The sequence below is a fragment of the Nerophis ophidion genome, linkage group LG07 (assembly GCF_033978795.1).
Source record: "Nerophis ophidion isolate RoL-2023_Sa linkage group LG07, RoL_Noph_v1.0, whole genome shotgun sequence".
Taxonomy (NCBI): Eukaryota; Metazoa; Chordata; class Actinopteri; order Syngnathiformes; family Syngnathidae; genus Nerophis; species Nerophis ophidion.
This window is the reverse complement of record NC_084617.1, coordinates 6,746,605-6,770,820: the sequence shown is the minus strand read 5'-3', so window position 1 is coordinate 6,770,820 and position 24,216 is coordinate 6,746,605. Positions and strand designations below refer to the sequence as shown.

Genomic DNA, 24,216 nt, shown 5'->3' with positions numbered 1-24,216 from the left:
TTCAATAAATATATTTATAAAGGATTTTTGAATTGTTTTTTTTTTTAATAGTATTTAAAAAAAATCTCACGTACCCCTTGGCATACCTTCAAGTACCCCCAGGGGTACACGTACCCCCATTTGAAAACCACTGTTGTAGATTGTCCCTGAAGGCATCAAAACTATGAATGAACACATGTATAACAGAGGTGAAATAACTGAAAACATATGTTTTATATTCTATCCATTTTTTTTTCTTTCTACCGCTTATTCCCTTTTGGGGTCGCGGGGGGCGCTGGCGCCTATCTCAGCTACAATCAGGCGGAAGGCGGAGTACACCCTGGACAAGTCACCACCTCATGGCAGGGCCAACACAGACAGACAACATTCACACACTAGGGCCAATTTAGTGTTGCCAATCAACCTATCATCCCCTTCTAGTTTCTTCAAAATAGCCACTCTTTGCTCTGATTACTGCTTTGCACAGCCTTGGCATTCTCTCCATGGGCTTCAAGAAGTAGTCCCCTGAAAGGGTTTTCACTTCACAGGTGTCATAGTTTTGATGACTTCAGTGACATTCTACATAGTAAATAGTCATGGAAATAAAGGAAAACGCATTAAAATGAGAAGGTGTGTCCAAACTTTTGGCCTGTACTGTTTATTTTGGTTAGCTTGTGTGGCTACGGGTATTTTACATTAAAAGGGTTAACCATGAAAAAAACAACATCCATCCATCCATCCATTTCCTACCGCTTATTCCCTTTTGGGGTCGCGGGCGCCTATCTCAGCTACAATCAGGCGGAAGGCGGAGTACACCCTGGACAAGTCGCCACCTCATGGCAGGGCCAACACAGATAGACAACAATCACACTCACATTCACACACTAGGGCCAATTTAGTGTTGCCAATCAACCTATCCCCAGGTGCATGTCTTTGGAAGACATGCTACTTTTTGTGGCAAAGCTTTTGCCGCATACTTGACATATCACGGTTGTCTGTTCAACATCTGCGATGAGGTGCCGACTTGTCCAGGGTGTACGCCGCCTTCTGCCCGATTGTAACTGAGATAGGCACCGGCGCCTCCCGCAGCCCCAAAGGTAATAAGCGGTAGAAAATGGATGGATGGATGTTCAACATCTTCCCGCTTGAAGCCAAACCGCCGCCATACTGTTTTTCTTGGTAATGAATTATTCTTCCTTCATTTGTTACAAGATTCACGCCTTCTTTCTCTCGTAGTACCACTCGCACCACTCCGCTAGCATCACAGCTCATATTACCCATGTAATATTTGCGCGACCGTATGTAAGAAGGTGCGCTTGTTTTACGTCTCTGTGAGAAGCAGAGACAGGAAAGAGTGAGAAAAGCCTGTAGTGTAATGCCCGCAGCTAAAAGCAACTGCGTGAGAACGTATACTCCAATATCACGATATAGTCATTTTCAGTATCGTACACAGACAGACCCGCGATATATCGAGTACATCCGATATATCGCCCAGCCCTAATTCTAACAACCAATTTAATATCATGCAGCTCTTTTCTTTTGTGCAGGTGTACCTAATGCTCTGACCCAATACAATAAAGTAAAACAGCACTTCCTTTGTACTGCAGGGGGTCAGAATTCCATTTCTTTCTGCAGCCCTCTGGAATTACACTGCTATAATAGCAAATACCTGAGCTCTCTGCCAAACAGGAGGAGGTCGCTGGCATTCCCCTTGGAGCGCTCGGCGATCTTCTCGGCTCGCTCCCGCAGCTTGTAGAAGCTGTTGTGGATGTTCTTGATCAGCTCTCTGCTCAGGGAGAACTGCGCCTGGATGTCAGCGGGGAGGTAGTCCTGCAAAACGTAGGAGTTTGAGCGCTGGACTTTAACAGGATTGTGTTTAGCAGACCTTCGCTTGAGTCGCAATTCTGTTGGTCATGAACTCATCGCCAGTTTTCTTGTAAGCGTCACGCAGCCTGATCTGGACATCCTGTTTGGGAAGCAGGTAGAAGTGCGGAAAAGGAACAATGAGTAACTGAAGTCGTCATGGTGATAACAATCCTTGGATTGCAGAGAAAGCAAGTTTTTTTTTTTAAGAAAAGAAAAACACGTACAGAGCCACTAAAGGTTAGGAAGGTCTTGACCAGTTCATCCTCTGAGAAGAAAGGGTGCTTCGCCACCAAGTTGATGAACCGCCCCAGCGCACGCCGCCTCCCCTCGATGAACTCGCGCTCGGAAACGGAGGTCAGGACTGTGAACCACAGCAAAAAAACAGCTTCAAAATATCAGGGCATAGAAAAAGGGACTCTCAACGTGTATTTATTGTACCTCCTTTTAACATTCTTTTAGGAGGAAGCGACGGCACCACTCTGTAGGCGAAACGTTGCAGCAGAACCTCGTGGAAGACGTCAAAATCGCTGTAGCGTCGATAAACTGATATTTTGAAACGCTGCGAGGGAGGCAAACAGTGAGAATCAGAAAATGTACAGAATGACTTAGTATTTGTGAGATAAACAATCAACAAGGAAATGCACCGTTGTACTGTAGAGAAGTGGTTCTCAACCTTTTTTCAGTGATGTACCCCCTGTGAACATTTTTTTTTAATACAAGTACCCCCTAATCAGGGCAAAGCATTTTTGGTTGAAAAAAAGAGATAAAGAAGTAAAATACAGCACTATGTCATCAGTTTCTGATTTATTAGATTGTATAACAGTGCAAAATATTGCTCATTTGTAGTGGTCTTTCTTGAACTATTTGGAAAAAAAGATTTAAAAATAACTAAAAACTTGTTGAAAAATAAACAAGTGATTCTATTATAAATAAAGATTTCTACACATAGAAGCAATCATCAACTTAAAGTGCCCTCTTTGGGGATTGTAATAGAGATCCATCTGGATTCATGAACTTCATTCTAAACATCCATCCATCCATTTCTACCGCTTATTCCCTTTCGGGGTCGCTGGCGCCTATCTCAGCTACAATCGGGCGGAAGGCGGGGTACACCCTGGACAAGTCGCCACCTCATCGCAGGGCCAACACAGATAGATAGACAACATTCACACACTAGGGCCAATTTAGTGTTGCCAATCAACCTATCCCCAGGTGCATGTCTTTGGAACATTTCTTCACAAAAAAAAAAAATATTTAACATCATTATTTATGGAACATGTCCACAAAAAATCTAGCTGTCAACACTGAATATTGCATTGTTGGAGTTTTTTAACTTACATTCATATTTTGTTGAAGTATTATTCCAAAAATATGTTTATAAAGGATTTTTGAATTGTTGCTATTTTTAGAATATTTTAAAAAGTTTGCATACACAGTACACGTTCCCCCATTCGAGAACCACTGCTTTAGATAGATGGATCGATAGATAGATAGTACTTTAATGATTCCTTCAGGAAAGTTCCTTAAGGAAAATTAAAAGATTTTAAAAAGTGTAGATAACCATATTGTACCTGACTCACCATTTCCATGATTTTATTACAATACCCAAAACCAGCTAAGTCGGCATGATTAAGTAATTCATAAATAAAAACAGAATACAATGATTTTCAAATCCTTTTTAACTCGACAAAATGACAGAAGCTGCATTTCAAAGAAGAGTGGTTAAAAGGTTGACTGTTTGTGTGGAACTTATATAATAATACTATATTTATTGCCACATCATATTGCATGTGCTTTATGTTATTTCCAGCTCAATTTATTATATGACTCTAAAAATTGATTGTATTGCACCAAAATATACAGACCTTTATTTTTTGTTTCCAAAAAACATTTGGTTTTACAAAACCCAAATCCAGTGAAATTGGCACGTTGTGTAAATGGTAAATAAAAACAATGATTTGCTAATCCTTTTCGACTTATATTCCATTGAATAGACTGCAAAGACAAGATATTTAATGTTCGAACTGAGAAACAGATTTTTTTTTTTTCCAAATCATTTACGTATAATTTTTTGGCAGCAACAGATTGGAAAAAAGTTGGCACAGGGGCATTTTTACCACTGTGTTACATGGCCTTTCCTTTTAACAACACTCAGTAAACGTTTGGGAACTGAGGAGACACATTTTTGAAGCTTTTCAGGTGGAATTATTTCCCATTCTTGGGGGGGTCACCAATGCGGGCACCAGGTAGCCCGCAGGCCTGTTCTAAAAATAGCTCATATAGCAGCACTTACCAGTGAGCTGCCTCTATTATTTAAATGTTATTTATTTACTAGCAAGCGTGTCCCGCTTTGTTTGACTTTTTTTTTTCTAAGAGAGACAAAACTAAAGTAGAATTTGAAAATCTAAGAAAATATTTTAAAGACTTGGTCTTCCCTTGATTAAATAAATTCATTATTTTTTTTACTTTGCTTCTTAAAACTTTCAGAAAGACAATTTTAGAGAAAAAATACAACCTTAAAAATGATTTTAGGATTTTTAAACACATATACCCTTTAAATTCCTTCCTCTTCTTTCCTGACCATTTAAAATTTAAAGCCCTACAGGCTGCACCAAACTGTTGGTGCCTTGTTGACACAGAAAAGTACAGTGGTGTATGTGCAGCAGCTATTTGGTTCAACTTATCTTTGTGAATCAGCCTTTTCTGACATGAACTTCATCAAGAACAAACACAGAACACGCCTCACTGATGCACATCTGCAAGACTCACTCAGAGTTGCAGTGTCAAGTTACACACCAGAGTACAACACACTCGGTAACAGCATGCAATGCCGGGTTTCCCACTAACTGACAAAGAAACTGATAACAGATTTGGTGTTCAGTTCAAAGTGTGATTTATTTTTATTTTTGAGACACTAGTGATTTAGGGCTATACAAGTAAACTGATTGATTGATTGATTGATTGATTGATAATTTTATTAGTAGATTGCACAGTTCAGTACATATTCCATACAATTGACCACTAAATGGTAACACCCGAATAAGTTTTTCAACGTGTTTAAGTCGGGGTCCACGTTAATCAATTCATGGTAAAACATTGATTGATTGATTGATTTAAACATTTGCAGAATTGACTTTTGTATTTTACATGAGTTATTTGTACAAACATGGTGCAAAGTAATTCATGATTTGTTAAAAAAGGTTATTGGCTAGCTAGTTAAAATGGGATATTGTGATTTCACAAGACTGTCTTAGAAGTCATCATTTGAAAATGTTCAATTTGAAAAATGTACACTTAGAGAAAATATTAAAATAAAGTGTTGCATATTGATATTTATCTGTTTCTATATATATTTATTGTGAGAAATCATTAAGATGATCAGTGTTTCCACAAAGATAAATATCATTAATTATTAATAATAACAGAGTTAAAGGTAAATTGAGCAAATTGACTATTTCTGGCAATTTATTTAGAATAGAAAGTACTTTATTGATCCCTGTGGTAAATACAGGACCACAGTTTGTTCAAAATAAACAATAATAATAATAAATAATATAGAACATACATTATATATATATATATATTATATAACATATGAATAATATAAATATATTCTACATTTAAGTGCAGTCAAGAAGGAACATATGTATTATACAGTGTGTATCAAACTGGTAGCCCTTCGCATTAATCAGTACCTAAAAAGTAGCTCTTGGTTTTAAAAAGGTTGGTGGCCCCAGATGTACAGCTTAAGTTGTTCAACAGTTTGGGTTCTCCCCTGTGGTATTTCACACCTCATATGCGCCACACATTTTCAATGGGAGACAGGTTTGGACTACAGGCAGGCCAGTCTAGTACCCGCACTCTTTTACTACGAAGCCACGCTGTTGTAACACATGCGGAATGTGGCTTGGCATTGTCTTGCTAAAATAAGCAGGGGCGTCCATGATAACGTTGCTTGGATGGCAACATACGTTGCTCAAAAACCTGTATGTACCTTTCAGCATTGACGGTGCCTTTACAACATATGTTGCTCAAAAACTTGTATGTACCTTTCAGCATTAATGGTGCCTTCACAACATATGTTGCTCAAAAACCTGTATGTACCTTTCAGCATTAATGGTGCCTTCACAATATATGTTGCTCAAAAACCTGTATGTACCTTTCATCATTAATGGTGCCTTCACAATATATGTTGCTCAAAAACCTGTATGTACCTTTCAGCATTAATGCTGCTTTCACAGATGTGTAAGTTACCCATGCCTTGGGCACTAATACACCCCCAAACCATCACAGATGCTGGCTTTTCAACTTTGCACCTATAACAATCCGGATGGTTCTTTTCCTCTTTGATCCATAGGATATCCTTTACACATCTGCGGTCCCCTCCAAGGTTTCTCATCGTCCCATTGGGTTGAGTTTTTACTTGCCCTGATGTGGGATCTGAGCCGAGGGTGTCGTTGTGGCTTGTGCAGCCCTTTGAGACAATTGTGATTTAGGGCTATATAAGTAAAAATGTATTGATTGATTGATGTCAGAGGAAACATGGCAACATATAGATCAGGCCTGGGAAATTTTCTTGCCTCAGGGGGCCAAATTTAGAGAACAAAAAAAAAGTGTCTGGGTGCTATTTTTAGGAACACTAATACAATACCTCACGATAATGTGTGATTGAAAGCTAAAAACATTATGACAGACTGCCTCAAAAAACGGAATGGAATTTTTCGTTTTTTTTACTGGATGTCTAGAATGTACATAAAAATAAAAAATGTGGGATTTACAATATTAACTATGACCGATAAAACACTGAATATTGACAAAATACGAACGTCACACCCCCTCTCGATCGACAGCCGAAACGCAACAAAAATGCAACAAACTGAAATATGAACGCGAAGGGTAATGTGAATTATATTTATATAGCGCTTTTCTCAAGTGACTCAAAGCGCTTTACATAGTGAAACCCAATATCTAAGTTACATTTAAACCAGTGTGGGTGGCACTGGGAGCAGGTGGGTAAAGTGTCTTGCCCAAGGACACAACGGCAGTGACTAGGATGGCGGAAGCGGGAATCGAACCGGCAACCCTCAAGTTGCTGGCACGGCCACTCTACCAACCGAGTTAATTTTTTTTATTTATCATAAAAAAAATAAACTAAAACCGAACATCATCCCTACACACGACCTGGATGAATGAGAACATCCATACATACGGAGACAATTTATGATGATTGGTTGGTGTTCATATAAAATTATGGACTGGCCAATCAGAGGCAAGATAGTCATCGAAACTTGTAAGCAAAATCCTAACAGTTACATAATGACAAGGGAGTTGGAGACAGAGGGACGCTGCAAGCTGACAACTCACCCAAAAAAAAAAAAAACATACTTGAAGAAACAAAGCACTTCGATTTTATTTTTTGGTGTGATTTTAGGCCCAATGTGTTGATACCGTCGCTGTAGTTTATCACAGCCAAATGTATTTGTCCAATTCACTCGCATCTAAACCTGTGGAGTCTTCAGGTTTGGCTATGTCGTGGAAATTTCTTAAAGACTATCCTTTAGTGACAAATAGCTTTAAAATGATTTATTAAAGTAACAAACAAATAATAAGAAGCTTTGCAAAGCGAGAATAAACCAGAACGACACATCTGTTCGTTCCAGCTTGTTCTAACTCCTTTAGAATTTGACATGACAATTATACATTCTCAGAAGTCCCACCCTCCATGCTCATTTACATACAGTACACCAGTGCAATGAATACTCAAAGTCCTGTGAAGGGAAGAGGGTGTCGTTTGCCCAGAGGAGGGGGGTCACTCAGGAAAGGGGAACAATTTAGCTCTGTTGGGGGTCAAGAATAAATGACACATATGCCCAGGTCAACTAAAGTCCACATGTTACATCAAAGACACAGGAGACAGAGCTTGATCAGATAATAGATCTCTTGCTAAGTGTCACATTCCTGAGCCCAATAAACAACTTTTGGTACCCAGTTCAAAGAACATCATCTATTAAAACGAGTACAAGTAATTTTGCGATCACAGATACTAGGGGCTTCCTTACCTGGCTGGTGACCTGGTACTCCACATGTTTGAGAAACAGGCCCTTTTTCTCTGGTATGAGCTCCACCTGGACACTGTCTCTGCCGAGATGCTGGTCCAACGTCTGCGACAGCGTCAGCACATCCTCCTGAACGGGCTGCATCCTAAGAGCACACAAGTCGCCCAACTCCCCCAGCTGAGGCTTCGGTAGCTCTGTAACACACACAGCCAACAGCCCCCAACTTCTAATATTTACACACCAGCACTGATAATACCCAACACTTATTTCACTACTCTAGGCTGCAATTCCGCTCAAGTGTGAGGAATGCTGGTTTTTGAAAGTATCTCAGTTTTCTTTGTCGCAATACGTGCCGTACGCAGGGTTCTAGGTTTTTCCCGTGCATTCCAACAAAGGTCAAAGAATTGAATGCGACCAACGCACAAAACTTATTCTTGCACAAAAGAGGAAGTGGCATGTAGCTGCCCACACCTGAAATAACAAAAGTCTTTAAATAATCCCCTGCAAGTTAGCCTATTGGCTATAAAGTATTGACAACATTTTTGCTATAAAAAAGGAGGTTGGTATGAAGATGCAGGTTCAAACTGTTTTTATATATTAGTAGTTTTAACTTATCGCAGGGGTTTCAAACTCCAATCATCTGGGTGACGCTGGGCCACACCAAGTACCGTATTTTTCGGACTATGAGTCGCAGTTTTTTTCATAGTTTTGCCGGGCGTGCGAGATACTCCGGAGCGACTTATGTGTGAAACTATTAAAGGGGAACATTATCACCAGACCTATGTAAGCGTCAATATATACCTTGATGGTGCAGAAAAAAGACCATCTATTTTTTTAACCGATTTCCGAACTCTAAATGGGTGAATTTTGGCGAATTAAACGCCTTTCTGTTAATCGCGCTGGAAGCGATGACGTCAGAATGTGACGTTGCCGAGGTAATACATTTTCATTTTCAACACATTACAAACACCGGGTCTCAGCTCTGTTATTTTCCCTTTTTTCGACAATTTTTTGGAACCTTGGAGACATCATGCCTCGTCGGTGTGTTGTCGGAGGGTGTAACAACACTAACAGGGAGGGATTCAAGTTGCACCACTGGCCCGAAGATGCCAAAGTGTCTGCCGCCAGACCCCCATTGAATGTGCCAAAGTGGCTCCACATTTTACCGGCGATGACAGACATGGCACAGAGATGTATGGATAACCTGCAGATGCATTTGCAACGATAAAGTCAACAAAATCACAAAGGTGAGTTTTGTTGATGTTGACTTATGTGCTAATCAGACATATTTGGTTGCGGCGTGACTGCCAACTAATCGATGCTAACATGCTATGCTAATCGACGCTAACATGCGTTTTACCGGCGGTGCTAAAGCAGACATGGCACAGAGATGTATGGATAACCTGCAGATGCATTTGCAACTATATTACGTTTACTTCCACCCACATTTATTGCGAAAAAAACACTTACTAATCGAAGGATTTAAGTTGCTCCAGTGTCAAAAGATGCGAAAGTCCTGATCGTTTGGTCCGCACATTTTACCGGCGATGCTAACGCAGCTATTCGGCCATGCTATGGCTATGAATAGCGTCAATAGCTATTCGCTCAATAGCTTCAGTTTTTTCTTCAATATTTTCATACTCCAACCATCTGTTTCAATACATGCGTAAACTGTTAAATTGCTGAAATCCGAGTCTGAATCCGAGCTAATGTCGCTATATCTTGCTGTGGTATTCCCATTGTTTGTTTACATTGGCAGCACTGTGTGACGTCACAGGGAAAGGGATAGTCGCATCGCAAATAGCGAAAATCAAGCACTTTAAAGCTTTTTTTTTTTTAGGGATATTCTGGGACCGGTAAAATTTTGAAAAAAACTTCAAAAAATACAACCAGCCACTGGGAACTGATTTATATTGTTTTTAACCCTTTTGAAATTGTGATAATGTTCCCCTTTAACACGTTACCGTAAAAAATTAAATAATATTTATCTCATTCGCGGAAGAGACGAAGAAAATGTCAGCAATCGTCACACACACGTCAACCAATAAGAATACGGCGGGGGAGGGTCATGGCAGAAGTGCATTGTGGGTCAAGGGATGCTAACTGCTATATGCAATATGCTACTGCTGTAATTATTAAAATGGATCATTTCATCGTTGGAGGTAACTTATAAAAACTGAGAAGGGCTGAACAAAAATGGCACCGAAAGGGAAATCATGTACTGCAGATGACAAGCTGGACGTAGTGAAATATGCAGCAGAAAACGACAAGAAGAAGCGGCGCATACCTTTGGAGTTGGCAGAGTTGTTTAGAAGCGACAGAGGAAGAAGACTTCATGGGATTTATCGATTAGGAGTGACAGATTGTTTGGTAAACTTATAGCATGTTCTATATGTTATAGCTATTTGAATGACTCTTACCATAATATGTTAGGTTAACATAGCAGGCACCTTCTCAGTTGGTTATTTATGCCTCATATAACGTACACTTATTCAGCCTGTTGTTCACTATTCTTTATTTATTTTAAATTGCCTTTCAAATGTCTATTCTTGGTGTTTGATTTTAATCAAATAAATTTCCCCCCAAAGTGCGACTTATACTCAAATGCGACGTATATGTTTTTTTCCTTCTTTATTATGCATTTTCGGCAGGTGCGACTTATACTCCGAAAAATTTGGTATTTAGAATAACATTTGAACCATGTGACTAAATGTGTTAAATACTTCCACCAGCACAGTGGCCCTGAGCTATGGTAGGTAGCTATAAATGTCAAATTGAATGTAAAAATTGCACATTTTGAAGAGGGGTCATCCGATCTAATATTGGCAAAAAAACAAGTGCGGTTGATCTGGGCTTTAATGCAAAATGTCTGATATTAGCTCCGATACAAGCAGTCCTGCAGAGTATTTACTTGTGCAAATCTGGATAGTCAGTTAACATCTAAATGTCTTCCAATAAGCATCTGGAGGCCACAATAAATCATGAAGTTGAGCACAAGGAGTAACTCAAATGATGCAAACACATTTGTCACTGGATACTTTCAAAAACACTTCTGCCTTAGAGAATTTTTATCTGCAAGTAATAAGTCACTATAATTGTTTATTACTTGTTTACATGGACAAATGTGCTGTTTTAGACTGCAATATTGTATATAATTAGGACACTTGCTACGTACTGTATGTCTAGCTGCTGTGTGCTTAGCTGTTGTGTAACTGCTAGCTCGTACCGGCCTATAGCCAACAATGTTTACCTTTTTGCAAATGATTTGACAAAAATATAAGAATATTCTATTGTTATATTTTAGTCTAATCATGTTTTAGACTGAAGTATTGTTTAATTAGGCCACTTATGTACTGTATGTCTAGCTTGTGTGCTATTGTGTGCTTAGCTGTTGTGTAACTGCTAGCTCGTACCAGCCTATAGCCAACAAGGTTTACCTTTTTCCAAATGATTCGACTAAAATATAAGAATACTTTATTCTTATAATTCAATCAAATCATGTTTCAAACTGAAATGTTTGATTAGGACACATTACATACTGTATGTCTAGCTGTTGTGCTATTGTGTGCCTAGCTGTTGTGTAACTGCTTTTTTTGATTTATTGATTGATACTTTTATTAGTAGATTGCACAGTTCAGTACATATTCCGTACAATTGACCACTAAAAGGTAACACCCGAATAAGTTTTTCAACTTGTTTAAGGTCGGGGTCCACTTTAATCAATTCATGCTAGCTCGTAGCCAATAGCCAACAATGTTTACCTTTTTGCAAATGATTTCACTAAAATATAGGAATAGTTTATTCTTATATTTTAATCAAATCATGTTTCAGGCTGAATCATTGTTTAATTAGGACATTTATTACATACCGTATGTCTAGCTTGTGTGCTATTGTGTGTTTAGCTGTTGTGTAACTGCTAGCTTGTACTGGCCTATAGCAAAAAATGTTTACCTTTTTGCAAATGATTTGACTAGAATAAAAATTGTTTATTCTTATATTTTTATCAAATCATGTTTTAGACTGAAATATTGTTTAATTAGGACATTTATTACGTACTGTATGTCTAGCTTGTGTGCTATTGTGTGCTTAGCTATCGGTATCGGTTGATATCGGAGTTGGACAATATCGGAATATCGAATATTGGCAAAAAAGCCATTATTGGACATCTCTACTTTCCAACGGTATAACATTTGTGGGGGTTTGTTGGCCGGTTCGTTTTGTATGAACTTAATCAGAGGGCCACAAAATATGGGTCTGCGACTTTGAGAATCCTGTTTTAAACTATATTTAACTGTACAGGTTATTGACCTTTCAGAATTTTTCTTCTCGTCTTTTTAACGTCAGAAATCTTTCACTTTCTGTATGCTGTTAAACAATGACTTGCAAAAGCGTTTACAACCTTGAGCTTTGACACCCACCATCGTGACAGCCGAACTACTAACTAAGCAAAAACATTTTTATGCGGTTATCCACCTTGTATGTAGTTCTCCAGGACTTTGGGACTGGGCTGCTTCCCCTGCTGAGCGATGGCAATTAAAGCCAGCATTTTATAGAGTGTCAGCTTGCTCAGGAATCCGTCTGTAGAGTGGACGTGCTCGACTATCTGAAGGACAAAGACAGACAAGACAGTGTGTTACCGTCCCTCTGTAATACCACATCTTAATACAACTGTTCTTGTCCTTTGTTGCAGAAAGTACACTGTGAACATGAATTGTGACCAGCCATGTAATACTGTTAAAGGGGAACATTATCAGCAGACCTATGTAAGCGTCAATATATACCTTGATGGTGCAGAAAAAAGACCATTTATTTTTTTAACCGATTTCCAAACTCTAAATGGGTGAATTTTGGCGATTTAAACGCCTTTCTGTTAATCGCGCTGGAGGCAATGACGTCAGAATGTGACGTCGCCGAGGTAACACACCCACCATTTTCATTTTCAACACATTACAAACACCGGGTCACAGCTCTGTTATTTTCCGTTTTTTTTACTATTTTTTGGAACCTTGGAGACATCATGCCTCGTCGGTGTGTTGTCGGAGGGTGTAACAACACTAACGGAGGGATTCAAGTTGCACCACTGGCCCGAAGATGCGAAAGTGGCAAGAAATCTGCCGCCAGACCCTCATTGAATGTGCTGGAATGTCTCCACATTTTACCGGCGATGCTAAGACAGACATGGCACAGAGATTTATGGATAACCTGCAGATGCATTTGCAACGATAGTCAACGAAATCACAAAGGTGAGTTTTGTTGATGTTGACTGCCAGCTAATCGATGCTAACATGCTACGCTAATTGATGCTAACATGCTATTTACCAGACACGGTACAGAGATGTATGGATAACTTGTAGATGCATTTGCAACTATATTACGTTTCCTTCCACCCACATTTAATGTGAAAAAAAACACTTACCAATCGACGGATTTAAGTTGCTCCCGTGTCAAACGATGCGAAAGTCCTGATTGTTTGGTCCGCACATTTTACCGGCGATGCTAACGCAGCTATTTGGCCATGCTATGACTATGAATAGCGCCATTAGCTATTCGCTCAATAGCTTCAGTTTCTTCTTCAATATTTTCATACTCCAACCATCAGTTTCAATACATGCGTAAACTGTTGAATCGCTTAAGTCGCTGAAATCCGAGTTTGAATCCGAGCTAATGTCGCTATATCTTGCTGTGCTATTCCCATTGTTTGTTTACATTGGCAGCACTGTATGACGTCACAGGGAAATGGCCAGTGTCTTCGCAGAGAGCGAAAATAAGGCACTTTAAAGCTTTATTTAGGGATATTCCGAGACCGGTAAAATTTTGAATAAAACTTCAAAAAATACAATAAGCCACTGGGAACTGATTTTTATCGTTTTTAACCCTTTTGAAATTGTGATAATGTTCCCCTTTAATACTATCATGATTGTAATAAGTTTGAAGTTCAGTTGAAAGTTTCTGGAAAAGTATGTCTCAAAACAAAAACAGGGTCAAGTTCGGCTGCCCGGAAAAGGGTTGGGAACATTTGAAAATACTAGGGCTGTAACAGTACGTGTATTTGTATTGAAACGTTTCGGTACGGGGGTTCCGGTTCGGGGGTTCCGGTTCGGTTCAGAGGTGTACCGAACGAGTTTCCACACAAACATATGAAGTAACCGCCTAAGTTTAAAGGCCTACTGAAAGCCACTACTACCGACCACACGGTCTGATAGTTTATATATCAATGATGAAATATTAACATTGCAACACATGCCAATTCGGCCTTTTTTTGTTTACTAAATTGCAATTTTAAATATCCCGCGAAGTGTCCTGTTGAAAACGTTGCGGTATGATGACGCGTGCGTTTGACGTCTCGTTTTGTAGAGGACATTATTTTCCAGCCCGATCCAAGCTATAAGTAGTCTGCTTTAATCGCATAATTACACAGTATTCTGGACATCTGTGTTGCTGCATCTTTTGCAATTTGTTCAATTATTAATGGAGACGTCAAAGAAGAAAGATGTAGGTGGGAAGCTTTTAGCCTTTAGCAACACAAACACAGCCGGTGTTTCTTTGTTTAAAATTCCCGAAGGTGAAGCTTTACTATGGAACAGAGCGGTCAAGCGAACATGGATCCCGACCACATGTCAACCGGCAGGTTACGGTGAGAAATTCCTACCGTAGTTATGAGCGGAGCCTGCGTCCTCCTGCAGTTGCTGCGGCGACTATTACCTCCTCCCACGGAGACACTGGCGGTCACCACACCCGTGGCCACACCCCTCCGACTTTCAGGTACTATATAATCTCACTAAAACACTAGCAACACAATAGGCAGATAAGGGATATTCCAGAATTATCCTAGTAAATGTGTCTAATAACATCTGAATCGCTCCCACTGCCCTGTCTTTGTTTTCTTATTTTTTTGTTCTAGTCCTTCATACTCATCTACGAATCTTTCATCCTCGCTCAAATTAGTGGGGAAATTGTCGCTTTCTCGGTCCAAATCGCTCTAGCTGCTGGTGGCTATGACTGTAAACAATGTGAGGATGTGAGGAGCCCTACAACCCGTGATGTCACGCGCACATCAGCTGCTACTTCCGGTAAAGGCAAGGCTTTTTTTATTAGCGACCAAAAGTTGCGAACTTTACGACGATGTTCTCTACTAAATCCTTTCAGCAAAAATATGGCAATATCGCGAAATGATCAAGTATGACACATAGAATGGACCTGCTATCCCCGTTTGGATAAGAAAATCTCATTTCAGTAGGCCTTTAAGTCTTAACAAGCTGCTCCGCTCCCTTCTGCCTCTGTCTGTACACAGCACCCAGCATTGTCCCACCCACACAACCATCTGATTGGTTACATATATAGCAGTAACAGCCAATCGGCAGTGCGTATTCAGAGCGGTAACAACCAATCAGCATGTAGTCAGCGCTTCAGCTTCGAGCAGATAGGCGTTTAGCAGGTGAGCAGCGGACTATCCCCAAATTATAATAAACACCTCCCAGTCAACGTTCTAGATGACATTCTAGAATCAAACTGCAGCTCAGCTCGCTCGCAGTCCTGGCTTGAGTTGAAGGCTAATTAACTTTTAGCGTAAGGTTAGCTCATTTTGCGGTGTGTGTGTGTGTGTTAGCTCATTGTGCGGTGTGTGTGTGTATGCTAGTGATATAATAATCTAACTGCATCATAAAGCCTACATGAACTCCATGGTGTTCAGGGATGAATAGTCCTATTGCTATTGTACTATTTTTTTTAACTATAGTTACATTAATCATCAGTAATGTAGCTGCCTAGTTTTGAATGGTAGGGTCCCTGCTATTACATGTTGATAAAAATATAACATTTACATTAAAAAAAAATCAACTACAGGCTTCCCAAATACTGTAATTAATTAAGTATGATGAGTTGACTTACAACTGTTTAATGTTGCACTTTTTATATGTAGAAGAAAAGTTTTGTCATTTTATTTAATCTGAGCAACAAGTTGAGGTTGTTTATTGTTGATTAACGTGGGCAGATTTATTATAGTGTTCCCAATGTTAAAAGGATAAAGCCATTGTTTACAAATGTGGTAAATAAATAACCCAAAAATGTATATTTTGCTGTTTTCTTACTGTACCGAAAATTAACCAAACCATGACCTCTAAACCGAGGTACGTACCGAACTGAAATTTTTGTGTACCGTTAAACCTCTAGAAAAGACGCTTTATCAACTTTCTTGGTTTTATTTTCTCCATTTGAATATTTACTGGGGCTTGTTAGTAGGGCTGGATAATTACGGGAAAAAATATTAATCACGATTATTTAGATTGATAATGTAATCATTTGAAAAGGAGTAGTTTTTGTATCACCCAAACTATAATTATACAAAACCAGTGATGACAGGGAATGCTAATCAATAACAGTGCAATACTTTTTCATAACATGGTCACTACTGCCTAGTTTCTCTTGTTGTATTCTTATTTTACTGTTTTATTTGTATTCCCATTGTTGCTTTTTATTTTTATTCTTATTGTAATATTTGTCAATTTTGTTTCCACTTATATCCCAATTATTTACTTTTTTAATTGATCGCAACTCTGTACACTGCTGCTGGAATTTTAATTTTCCTGAAAGAACTCTCCTGAAGGAATCACAGTACTATTTACCTAAGCTGGCATGTTGTGTAAATCAGTGGTCCCCAACCACCGGTCCGCGGACCGGTAGATTGGTACCGAGCCGCACAAGAAATAAATAAATTAAATTAAATTAAAAAAAATATATATATATATATTTTTTGTAATTATTATTTTTCAATTTTTTTATTAAATCAACATAAAAAAACACAATATATACATTATATATCAATATAGATCAATACAGTCTGCAGGGATACAGTCTGTAAGCACACATGATTGTTTTTCTTTATGAAAAAGAAAAAAACAGAACCCCCTCCCCCACCAACTCCCTGGTCCATGGGACAAATTTTCAAGCGTTGACCGGTCTGCAGCTACAAAAAGGTTGGGGACCACTGGTGTAAATGGTAAATAAAAACAGAATACAATGATTAGCAAATACTTTTCAATCTATATTCAATTGAATAAATTGCAAAGACAAGATACTTAATGTTCAAATTGGAAAACTTTGCTATTTTTTGCAAATATTAGCAAATATTATTGGAATTTGATTTTTTTTAAAAAGCCAGCACAACAGGCACAAAAGACTGAGAAATTTGAGGAATGCTCTTTAAACACTTATTTAGAACATACCACAGGTGAGCAGGCTAATTGTTAACAACAGGTGGGTGTCATGATTGGGTATAAAAGCAGCATCCATAAAATGCTCAGTCATTCAGATAGGTCTTTATTGTCATTGCACAAGCACAACGACACTTTGGAGCGAGGGTCACCAGTTTGTCAACAAATGCGTGAGCAAATTGTCCGACACTTTAAGAACATTTCTCAACGAGCTACTGCAAGGAATATAGGGAATTCACCATCTCCAGTCCGTAATATCATCAAAAGGTTCAGAGAATCTGGAGAAATCACTGCATGTAAACGATGATATTACGGACCTTCTATCTCTCAGACGGTACTGCATCAAAAAGCGACGTCAGCGTGTAAAGGATATCACCACATGGGCTCAGAAACACTCCAGAAAACCACCGTCGGTAACTACAGTTGGTCGCTACATTTGTAAGTACAAGTTGGGGCGGCATGGCGTAGTGGGTAGAGCGGCCGTGCCAGAAACCTGAGGGTTGCAGGTTCGCTTCCCACTTATTGACATCCAAATCGCTGCCGTTGTGTCCTTGGGCAGGACACTTAACCCTTGCCCCCGGTGCTGCTCACACTGGTGAATGAATGATGAATGAATGATTGGTGGTGGTCGAAGGGGCCATAGGCGCAAACTGGCAGCCACGCTTCCGTCAGTCTACCCCAGGGAAGCTGTGGCTACTGATGTAGCTTACCACCACCAGGTGTGAATGAATGATGGGTTCCCACTTCACTGTTAGCGCTTTGAGTATCTAACAATAGAAAAGCGCAATATAAATCTATCCATCCATCCATTTTCTATCGCTTATTCCCTTTTGGGGTCGCGGGGGGTGCTGGCGCCTATCTCAGCTACAATCGGGCGGAAGGCGGGGTACACCCTGGACAAGTCGCCACCTCATCACAGGGCCAACACAGATAGACAGACAACCTTCACACTCACATTCAAACACTAGGGCCAAATTTAGTGTTGCCAATCAACCTTGGGGGGTGCTGGCCCCTATCTCAGCTACAATCGGGCGGAAGGCGGGGTACACCCTGGACAAGTCGCCACCTCATCACAGGGCCAACACAGATAGACAGACAACCTTCACACTCACATTCAAACACTAGGGCCAAATTTTGTGTTGCCAATCAACCTATAAATCTAATCCATTATTATTATCACTATTAAGTTAAAACTATATGCCATTTATCAACAACACCCAGAAAACGCCGCCGACTTTGCTGGGCCCGAGCTCATCTAAGATGGACTGATTCAAAATGGAAGTGTTCTGTGGTCTGACGAGTCCACATTTCAAATTGTTTTTGGAAACTGTGGACGTCATGTCCTCTGGAACAAAGAGGAAAAGAACCATCCGGATTGTTATAGGCGCAAAGTTAAAAAAACAGCATCCGTGATAACGTTGCTTGGATGGCAGCATATGTTGCTCCAAAACCTGTATGGACCTTTCAGCATTAATGGTGCCTTCACAGATGTGTAAGTTACCCATGCCTTGGGCACTATCAAAAATCAAATATCTTGTCTTTGTAGTGCCTTCAATTGAATATGGGTTGAAAAGGATTTGCAAATCATTGTATTCTGTTTATATTTACATCTAACACAATTTCCCAACTCATATGGAAACGGGGTTTGTAGTTTTATTACCCTGTGATGCATTAAAGATTGCAGCATTGAGATTGGTTAAATTGAACTCACTACCATATTTTGAGCATGTGTGTGCCATTTTACCTGGGCTTGAACGGCTTTGGAGAGTTTAGTCCTTTCCAGCAACCTATGGAAAACCTCCACTTGGACTTTTTCATCATTCCTGCAGCAGATGGCCTCGTAGACTTCTCTGTAGTAGGCAGGCACCGAGCCTGGTTTAAAAGAGAAAACATGGTAAAAAACAAACAAAAACAAAAAAAAACCCAGATCAATAAATGTTTATTTATATAGCCCTAAATCACTAGTGTCTCAAAGGGCTGCACAAACCACAACGACATCCTTGGTAGAGCCCACATATAGTGGGGCAAAAAAGTATTTAGTCAGCCGCCGATTGTGCAAGTTCTCCCACTTAAAATGATGACAGAGGTCTGTAATTTTCATCATAGGTACACTTCAACTGTGAGAGACAGAATGTGAAAAACAAATGCAGGAATTCAAATTGTAGGAATTTTAAATAATTTATTTGTAAATTATGGTGGAAAATAAGTATTTGGTCAACCATTCAAAGCTCTCACTGATGGAAGGCTCAAAATCTCACGATACATGGCCCCATTCATTCTTTCCTTAATACGGATCAATCGTCCTGTCCCCTTAGCAGAAAAACAGCCCCAAACATGATGTTTCCACCCCCGTGCTTCACAGTAGGTATGGTGTTCTTGGGATGCAACTCAGTATTCTTCTTCCTCCAAACACGACGAGTTGAGTTTATACCAAAAAGTTCTATTTTGGTTTCATCTGACCACATGACATTCTCCCAATCCTCTGCTGTATCATCCATGTGCTCTCCAGCAAACTTCAGATGGGCCTGGACATGCACTGGCTTAAGCAGGGGGACACGTCTGGCACTGCAGGAGTTTATTCTGTGTCGGCGTAGTGTGTTACTGATGGTAACCTTTGTTACTTTGGTCCCAGCTCTCTGCAGGTCATTCACCAGGTCCCCCCGTGTGGTTCTGGGATTTTTGCTCATTGTTCTTATGATCCTTTTGACCCCACGGGATGATATCTTGCGTGGAGCCCCAGATCGGGGGAGATTATCAGTCGTCTTGTATGTCTTCCATCTTCTGATAATTGCTTCCACAGTTGATTTATCCACACAAAGCTCCTTGCCTATTTTAGATTCACTCTTCCCAGTTTGGTGCAGGTCTATAATTATTTTCCTGGTGTCCTTCGACAGCTCCTTGGTCTTGGCCATAGTGGAGTTTGGAGTCTGACTGTTTGAGGCTGTGGACAGGTGTCTTTTATACAGATAACAAGTTCAAACAAGTGCCATTAATACAGGTAATGAGTGGAGGACCGAAGAGCTTCTTAAAGAAGAAGTTACAGGTCTGTGAGAGCCAGAGATCTTCCTTGTTTGAAGTGACCAAATATTTATTTTCCACCATAATTTACAAATAAATTATTTGAAATTCCTACAATGTGAATTCCTGGATATTTTTTCACATTCTGTCTCTCACAGTTGAAGTGTACCTATGATGAAAATTACAGACCTCTGTCATCATTTTAAGTGGGAGAACTTGCACAATTGGTGGCTGACTAAATACTTTTTTGCCCCACTATAAGGAAAACTCACCCCAGTGGGACGTCGGTGACAGTGACAATGATGACTATGAGAAACCTTGGAGAGGACCGCTCCCCCAGGGGACCGAAAGCAATGGATGTCAAGCGGGTCTAACATGATACTGTGAAAGTTCAATCCATAGTGCAGTGGTTCTCAACCTTTTTTCAGTGATGTACCCCATGTGAACATTCTTTTTAATCCAAGTACCCCCTAATCAGAGCAAAGAATTTTTGGTTGAAAAAAAGAGATTGAGAAGTAAAATACAGCACTATGTCATCAGTTTCTGATTTATTAAATTGTATAACAGTTTGACAACCAAATAATAAAACAAGGTGACTCGGTAAAGAATCTGGGTATTATCTTCGACCCAACTCTCTCCTTTGAGGCACACATTAAAAGCGTGACTAAAACGGCCTTCTTTCATCTCCGTAATATCGCTAAAATTCGCTCCATTCTGTCCACTAAAGACGCTGAGATCATTATCCATGCGTTTGTTACGTCTCGTCTCGATTACTGTAACGTATTATTTTCGGGTCTCCCCATGTCTAGCATTAAAAGATTACAGTTGGTACAAAATGCGGCTGCTAGACTTTTGACAAGAACAAGAAAGTTTGATCAAATTACGCCTGTACTGTATATACCTTTATATACATATATACATACATATATACCTATACTGGCTCACCTGCACTGGCTTCCTGTGCACTAAAGATGTGACTTTAAGGTTTTACTACTTACGTATAAAATACTACACGGTCTAGCTCCATCCTATCTTGCCGATTGTATTGTACCATATGTCCCGGCAAGAAATCTGCGTTCAAAAGACTCCGGCTTATTAGTGATTCCCAAAGCCCAAAAAAAGTCTGCGGGCTATAGAGCGTTTTCCGTTCGGGCTCCAGTACTCTGGAATGCCCTCCCGGTAACAGTTCGAGATGCCACCTCAGTAGAAGCATTTAAGTCTCACCTTAAAACTCATTTGTATACTCTAGCCTTTAAATAGACCTCCTTTTTAAACCAGTTGATCTGCCGCTTCTTTTCTTTTTCTCCTATGTCTCACTCTCCCTTGTGGAGGGGTCCGGTCCGATCCGGTGGCCATGTACTGCTTGCCTGTGTATCGGCTAGGGACATCTCTGCGCTGCTGATCCGCCTCCGCTTGGGATGGTTTCCTGCTGGCTCCGCTGTGAACGGGACTCTCGCTGCTGTGTTGGATCCGCTTTGGACTGGACTCTCGCTGCTGTGTTGGATCCATTATGGATTGAACTTTCACAGTATCATGTTAGACCCGCTCGACATCCATTGCTTTCCTCCTCTCCAAGGTTCTCATAGTCATCATTGTCACCGACGTCCCACTGGGTGTGAGTTTTTCTTGCCCTTATGTGGGCCTACCGAGGATGTCGTAGTGGTTTGTGTTGTGGTTTGTGCAGCCCTTTGAGACACTAGTGATTCAGGGCTATATAAGTAAACATTGATTCATTGATTGAACAGTGCAAAATATTGCTCATTTGTAGTGGTCTTTCTTGAACTATTTGGAAAAAAATTGTGTAAAAATAACTAAAAACTTGTTGAAAAATAAACAAGTGATTGTGGAGGGGGTCCGGTCCGATGACCATGGATAAAGTACTGGCTGTCCAGAGTCGAGACCCAGGATGGACCGCTCGTCTGTATCGGTTGGGGACATCTCTACGCTGCTGATCCGCCTCCGCTTGGGATAGTTTCCTGTGGACGGGACTCTCGCTGCTGTCTTGGATCCGCTTGAACTGAACTCTCGCGGCTGTGTTGGAGCCACTATGGATTGAACTTTCACAGTATCATGTTAGACCCGCTCGACATCCATTGCTTTTGGTCCCCTAGAGGGGTGGGGGGGGGGGGTTGCCCACATCTGAGGTCCTCTCCAAGGTTTCTCATAGTCAGCATTGTCACTGGCGTCCCACTGGATGTGAATTCTCCCTGCCCACTGGGTGTGAGTTTTCCTTGCCCTTTTGTGGGTTCTTCCGAGGATGTTGTAGTCGTAATGATTTGTGCAGTCCTTTGAGACATTTGTGATTTGGGGCTATATAAATAAACATTGATTGATTGATTGAATTTTAAATAAAGATTTCTACTCATCAACTTAAAGTGCCCTCTTTGGGGATTATAATAGAGATCCATATGGATTCATAAACTTAATTCTAAACATTTCTCCACAAAAAAAAAAAAAAGAGCTCTTTAACATCAATATTTATGGAACATGTCCACACAAAAAAATATTGCATTGTTCCATTTGTTTTCTCAGTTTATGAACTTATATTCATATTTTGTTGAAGTATTATTCAATAAATATATTTATAAAGCTGATTTGTTGCTATTTTTAAAATGTTTTTTTTTTTAAAGTCTCACGTATCCCTTTTTGAGAACCACTGCCACAGTGGATCCAACACAACCATGAGAGTCCAGTCCAAAGTGGATCCAATATATATCAAATTAGACCTCCCCAGTTATAGTTTATTACCGTGTCTCCCATTTTAGTGCAAGTTAGACGGAGTAAAACAAAATAAAGGCACACAACACACGAAGCCACCAACTCTGCTCTTTTTCTAACACGCTCGGCTACTTCCCCCGCGCGTCGGACGACATTGTTTGAAAAGCATTTCTACACTGCAAACATAAATTATCGACAAGAAAAAGAGGCGCAGAAGAGTGAGAAAAGGACACTTTGTACCTTCATTGATCTCCGCTGCCATGGCTCGGACTGTCATGTGAGCGCCACAATACCTCCATGTGACTTCCTGCAGGAAAGAAGAAGGGAAGGAGAAAAAAAAAAGTCACTTATTTCTTAAAGTTGTAGGCCGCTCTGGTTAAAGTCCAGCTCCCCGGAGAATATAAAGTGACATAACTGACTTATTTGAGGTCGTGTTTCGCCATTAATGTTTGGTCCGTCGTCGTCTAATGTTGTCCTACTTCCTGTTTTCACGGCTGATTTGTGTGCTGATTAGTGTGGGTTTTAGGACTTTCCCCACATATATCACGTGGATACCCTTAAAATGCTGCTCTTGTGCATGTTTTATTAATGTCCCCCTCATGTCACGTGTGCCATGTTTCACCAATTACACGTAAACACCCTTAAAAAAAACAGTGACCACGCAATCTTGTGTGGAGTGGGCGTTTTTCCGACGTCACTTGAACAGGTCATTAGCCTACTGTCTGCTAAGGGGTGTCCAAACTTTTTCCACTGAGGGCCGCACATGGAAAAATTAAAACAAGCGGGGGCCACTTTGATAGTTTTCATTTTCAAACCATAACAAAATATATGGATTTTTTTTTTTAATCATTAGGGCTCCTGGGGAGCATAGAGGGTCTCAGTCACTTAAATGTTAAAAATAAGTCAAATTATGATTATTATTCTTATTTAATGCTTACAGTAAATCTGTATATCAACTTGAGGTTGATACAAAGTAAAAAGTTTCTTTTTCACAGTAAAACTGAAATATGCAGTATCAATCAATCAATCAATGTATTTTATTTCGGCAATCTTCACATAAAACAAAGAACAACAACAAGAAAAAAAAAATAAATAAAAAAAAACACTCATTTGAGCAATGATTGAGCCGAAAGGGTGTAGGTTGAAGCAACGCTTATATAAACCTACCCCATCACAACAAGAACAAGGTTCAAAATATATAAAATCTAAAACATGCTTCACTTATATTACTTTTTTTTTTTAAACAATATATAAGCAACATATATGTAGCACACGTCTCATATACACAGTTTAACATTTAAATCAAACATATACATTTGTACACTTATATATATATATATATATATATATATTATATACACAATTTATTT

At 39.8% G+C, this 24,216-nt stretch overlaps 1 protein-coding gene across 2 annotated transcripts in view; it reads right to left on the bottom strand.

The window, feature by feature from the left end:
- snx8a (sorting nexin 8a) overlaps positions 1 to 23,423 on the bottom strand; it is a 34,594-nt gene extending 11,171 nt beyond the window's left edge. The window contains exons 1-9 of one of the 2 annotated variants that reach the window (XM_061905267.1): positions 23,266 to 23,423; positions 23,087 to 23,153; positions 18,855 to 18,982; positions 12,375 to 12,504; positions 7,905 to 8,095; positions 2,284 to 2,404; positions 2,070 to 2,206; positions 1,865 to 1,945; positions 1,649 to 1,809 (exon numbers count right to left, since the gene is read on the bottom strand). In XM_061905267.1, the coding sequence (XP_061761251.1) occupies positions 1,649 to 1,809; positions 1,865 to 1,945; positions 2,070 to 2,206; positions 2,284 to 2,404; positions 7,905 to 8,095; positions 12,375 to 12,504; positions 18,855 to 18,982; positions 23,087 to 23,123 (986 nt within the window). In that variant the 5' untranslated portion in view covers positions 23,124 to 23,153; positions 23,266 to 23,423. Of the gene's footprint in view, positions 1 to 1,648; positions 1,810 to 1,864; positions 1,946 to 2,069; positions 2,207 to 2,283; positions 2,405 to 7,904; positions 8,125 to 12,374; positions 12,505 to 18,854; positions 18,983 to 23,086; positions 23,154 to 23,265 lie in introns of those variants that run through there. The other variant, XM_061905268.1, reaches the window with a different exon arrangement.
- Positions 23,424 to 24,216: the final 793 nt, after the last annotated feature.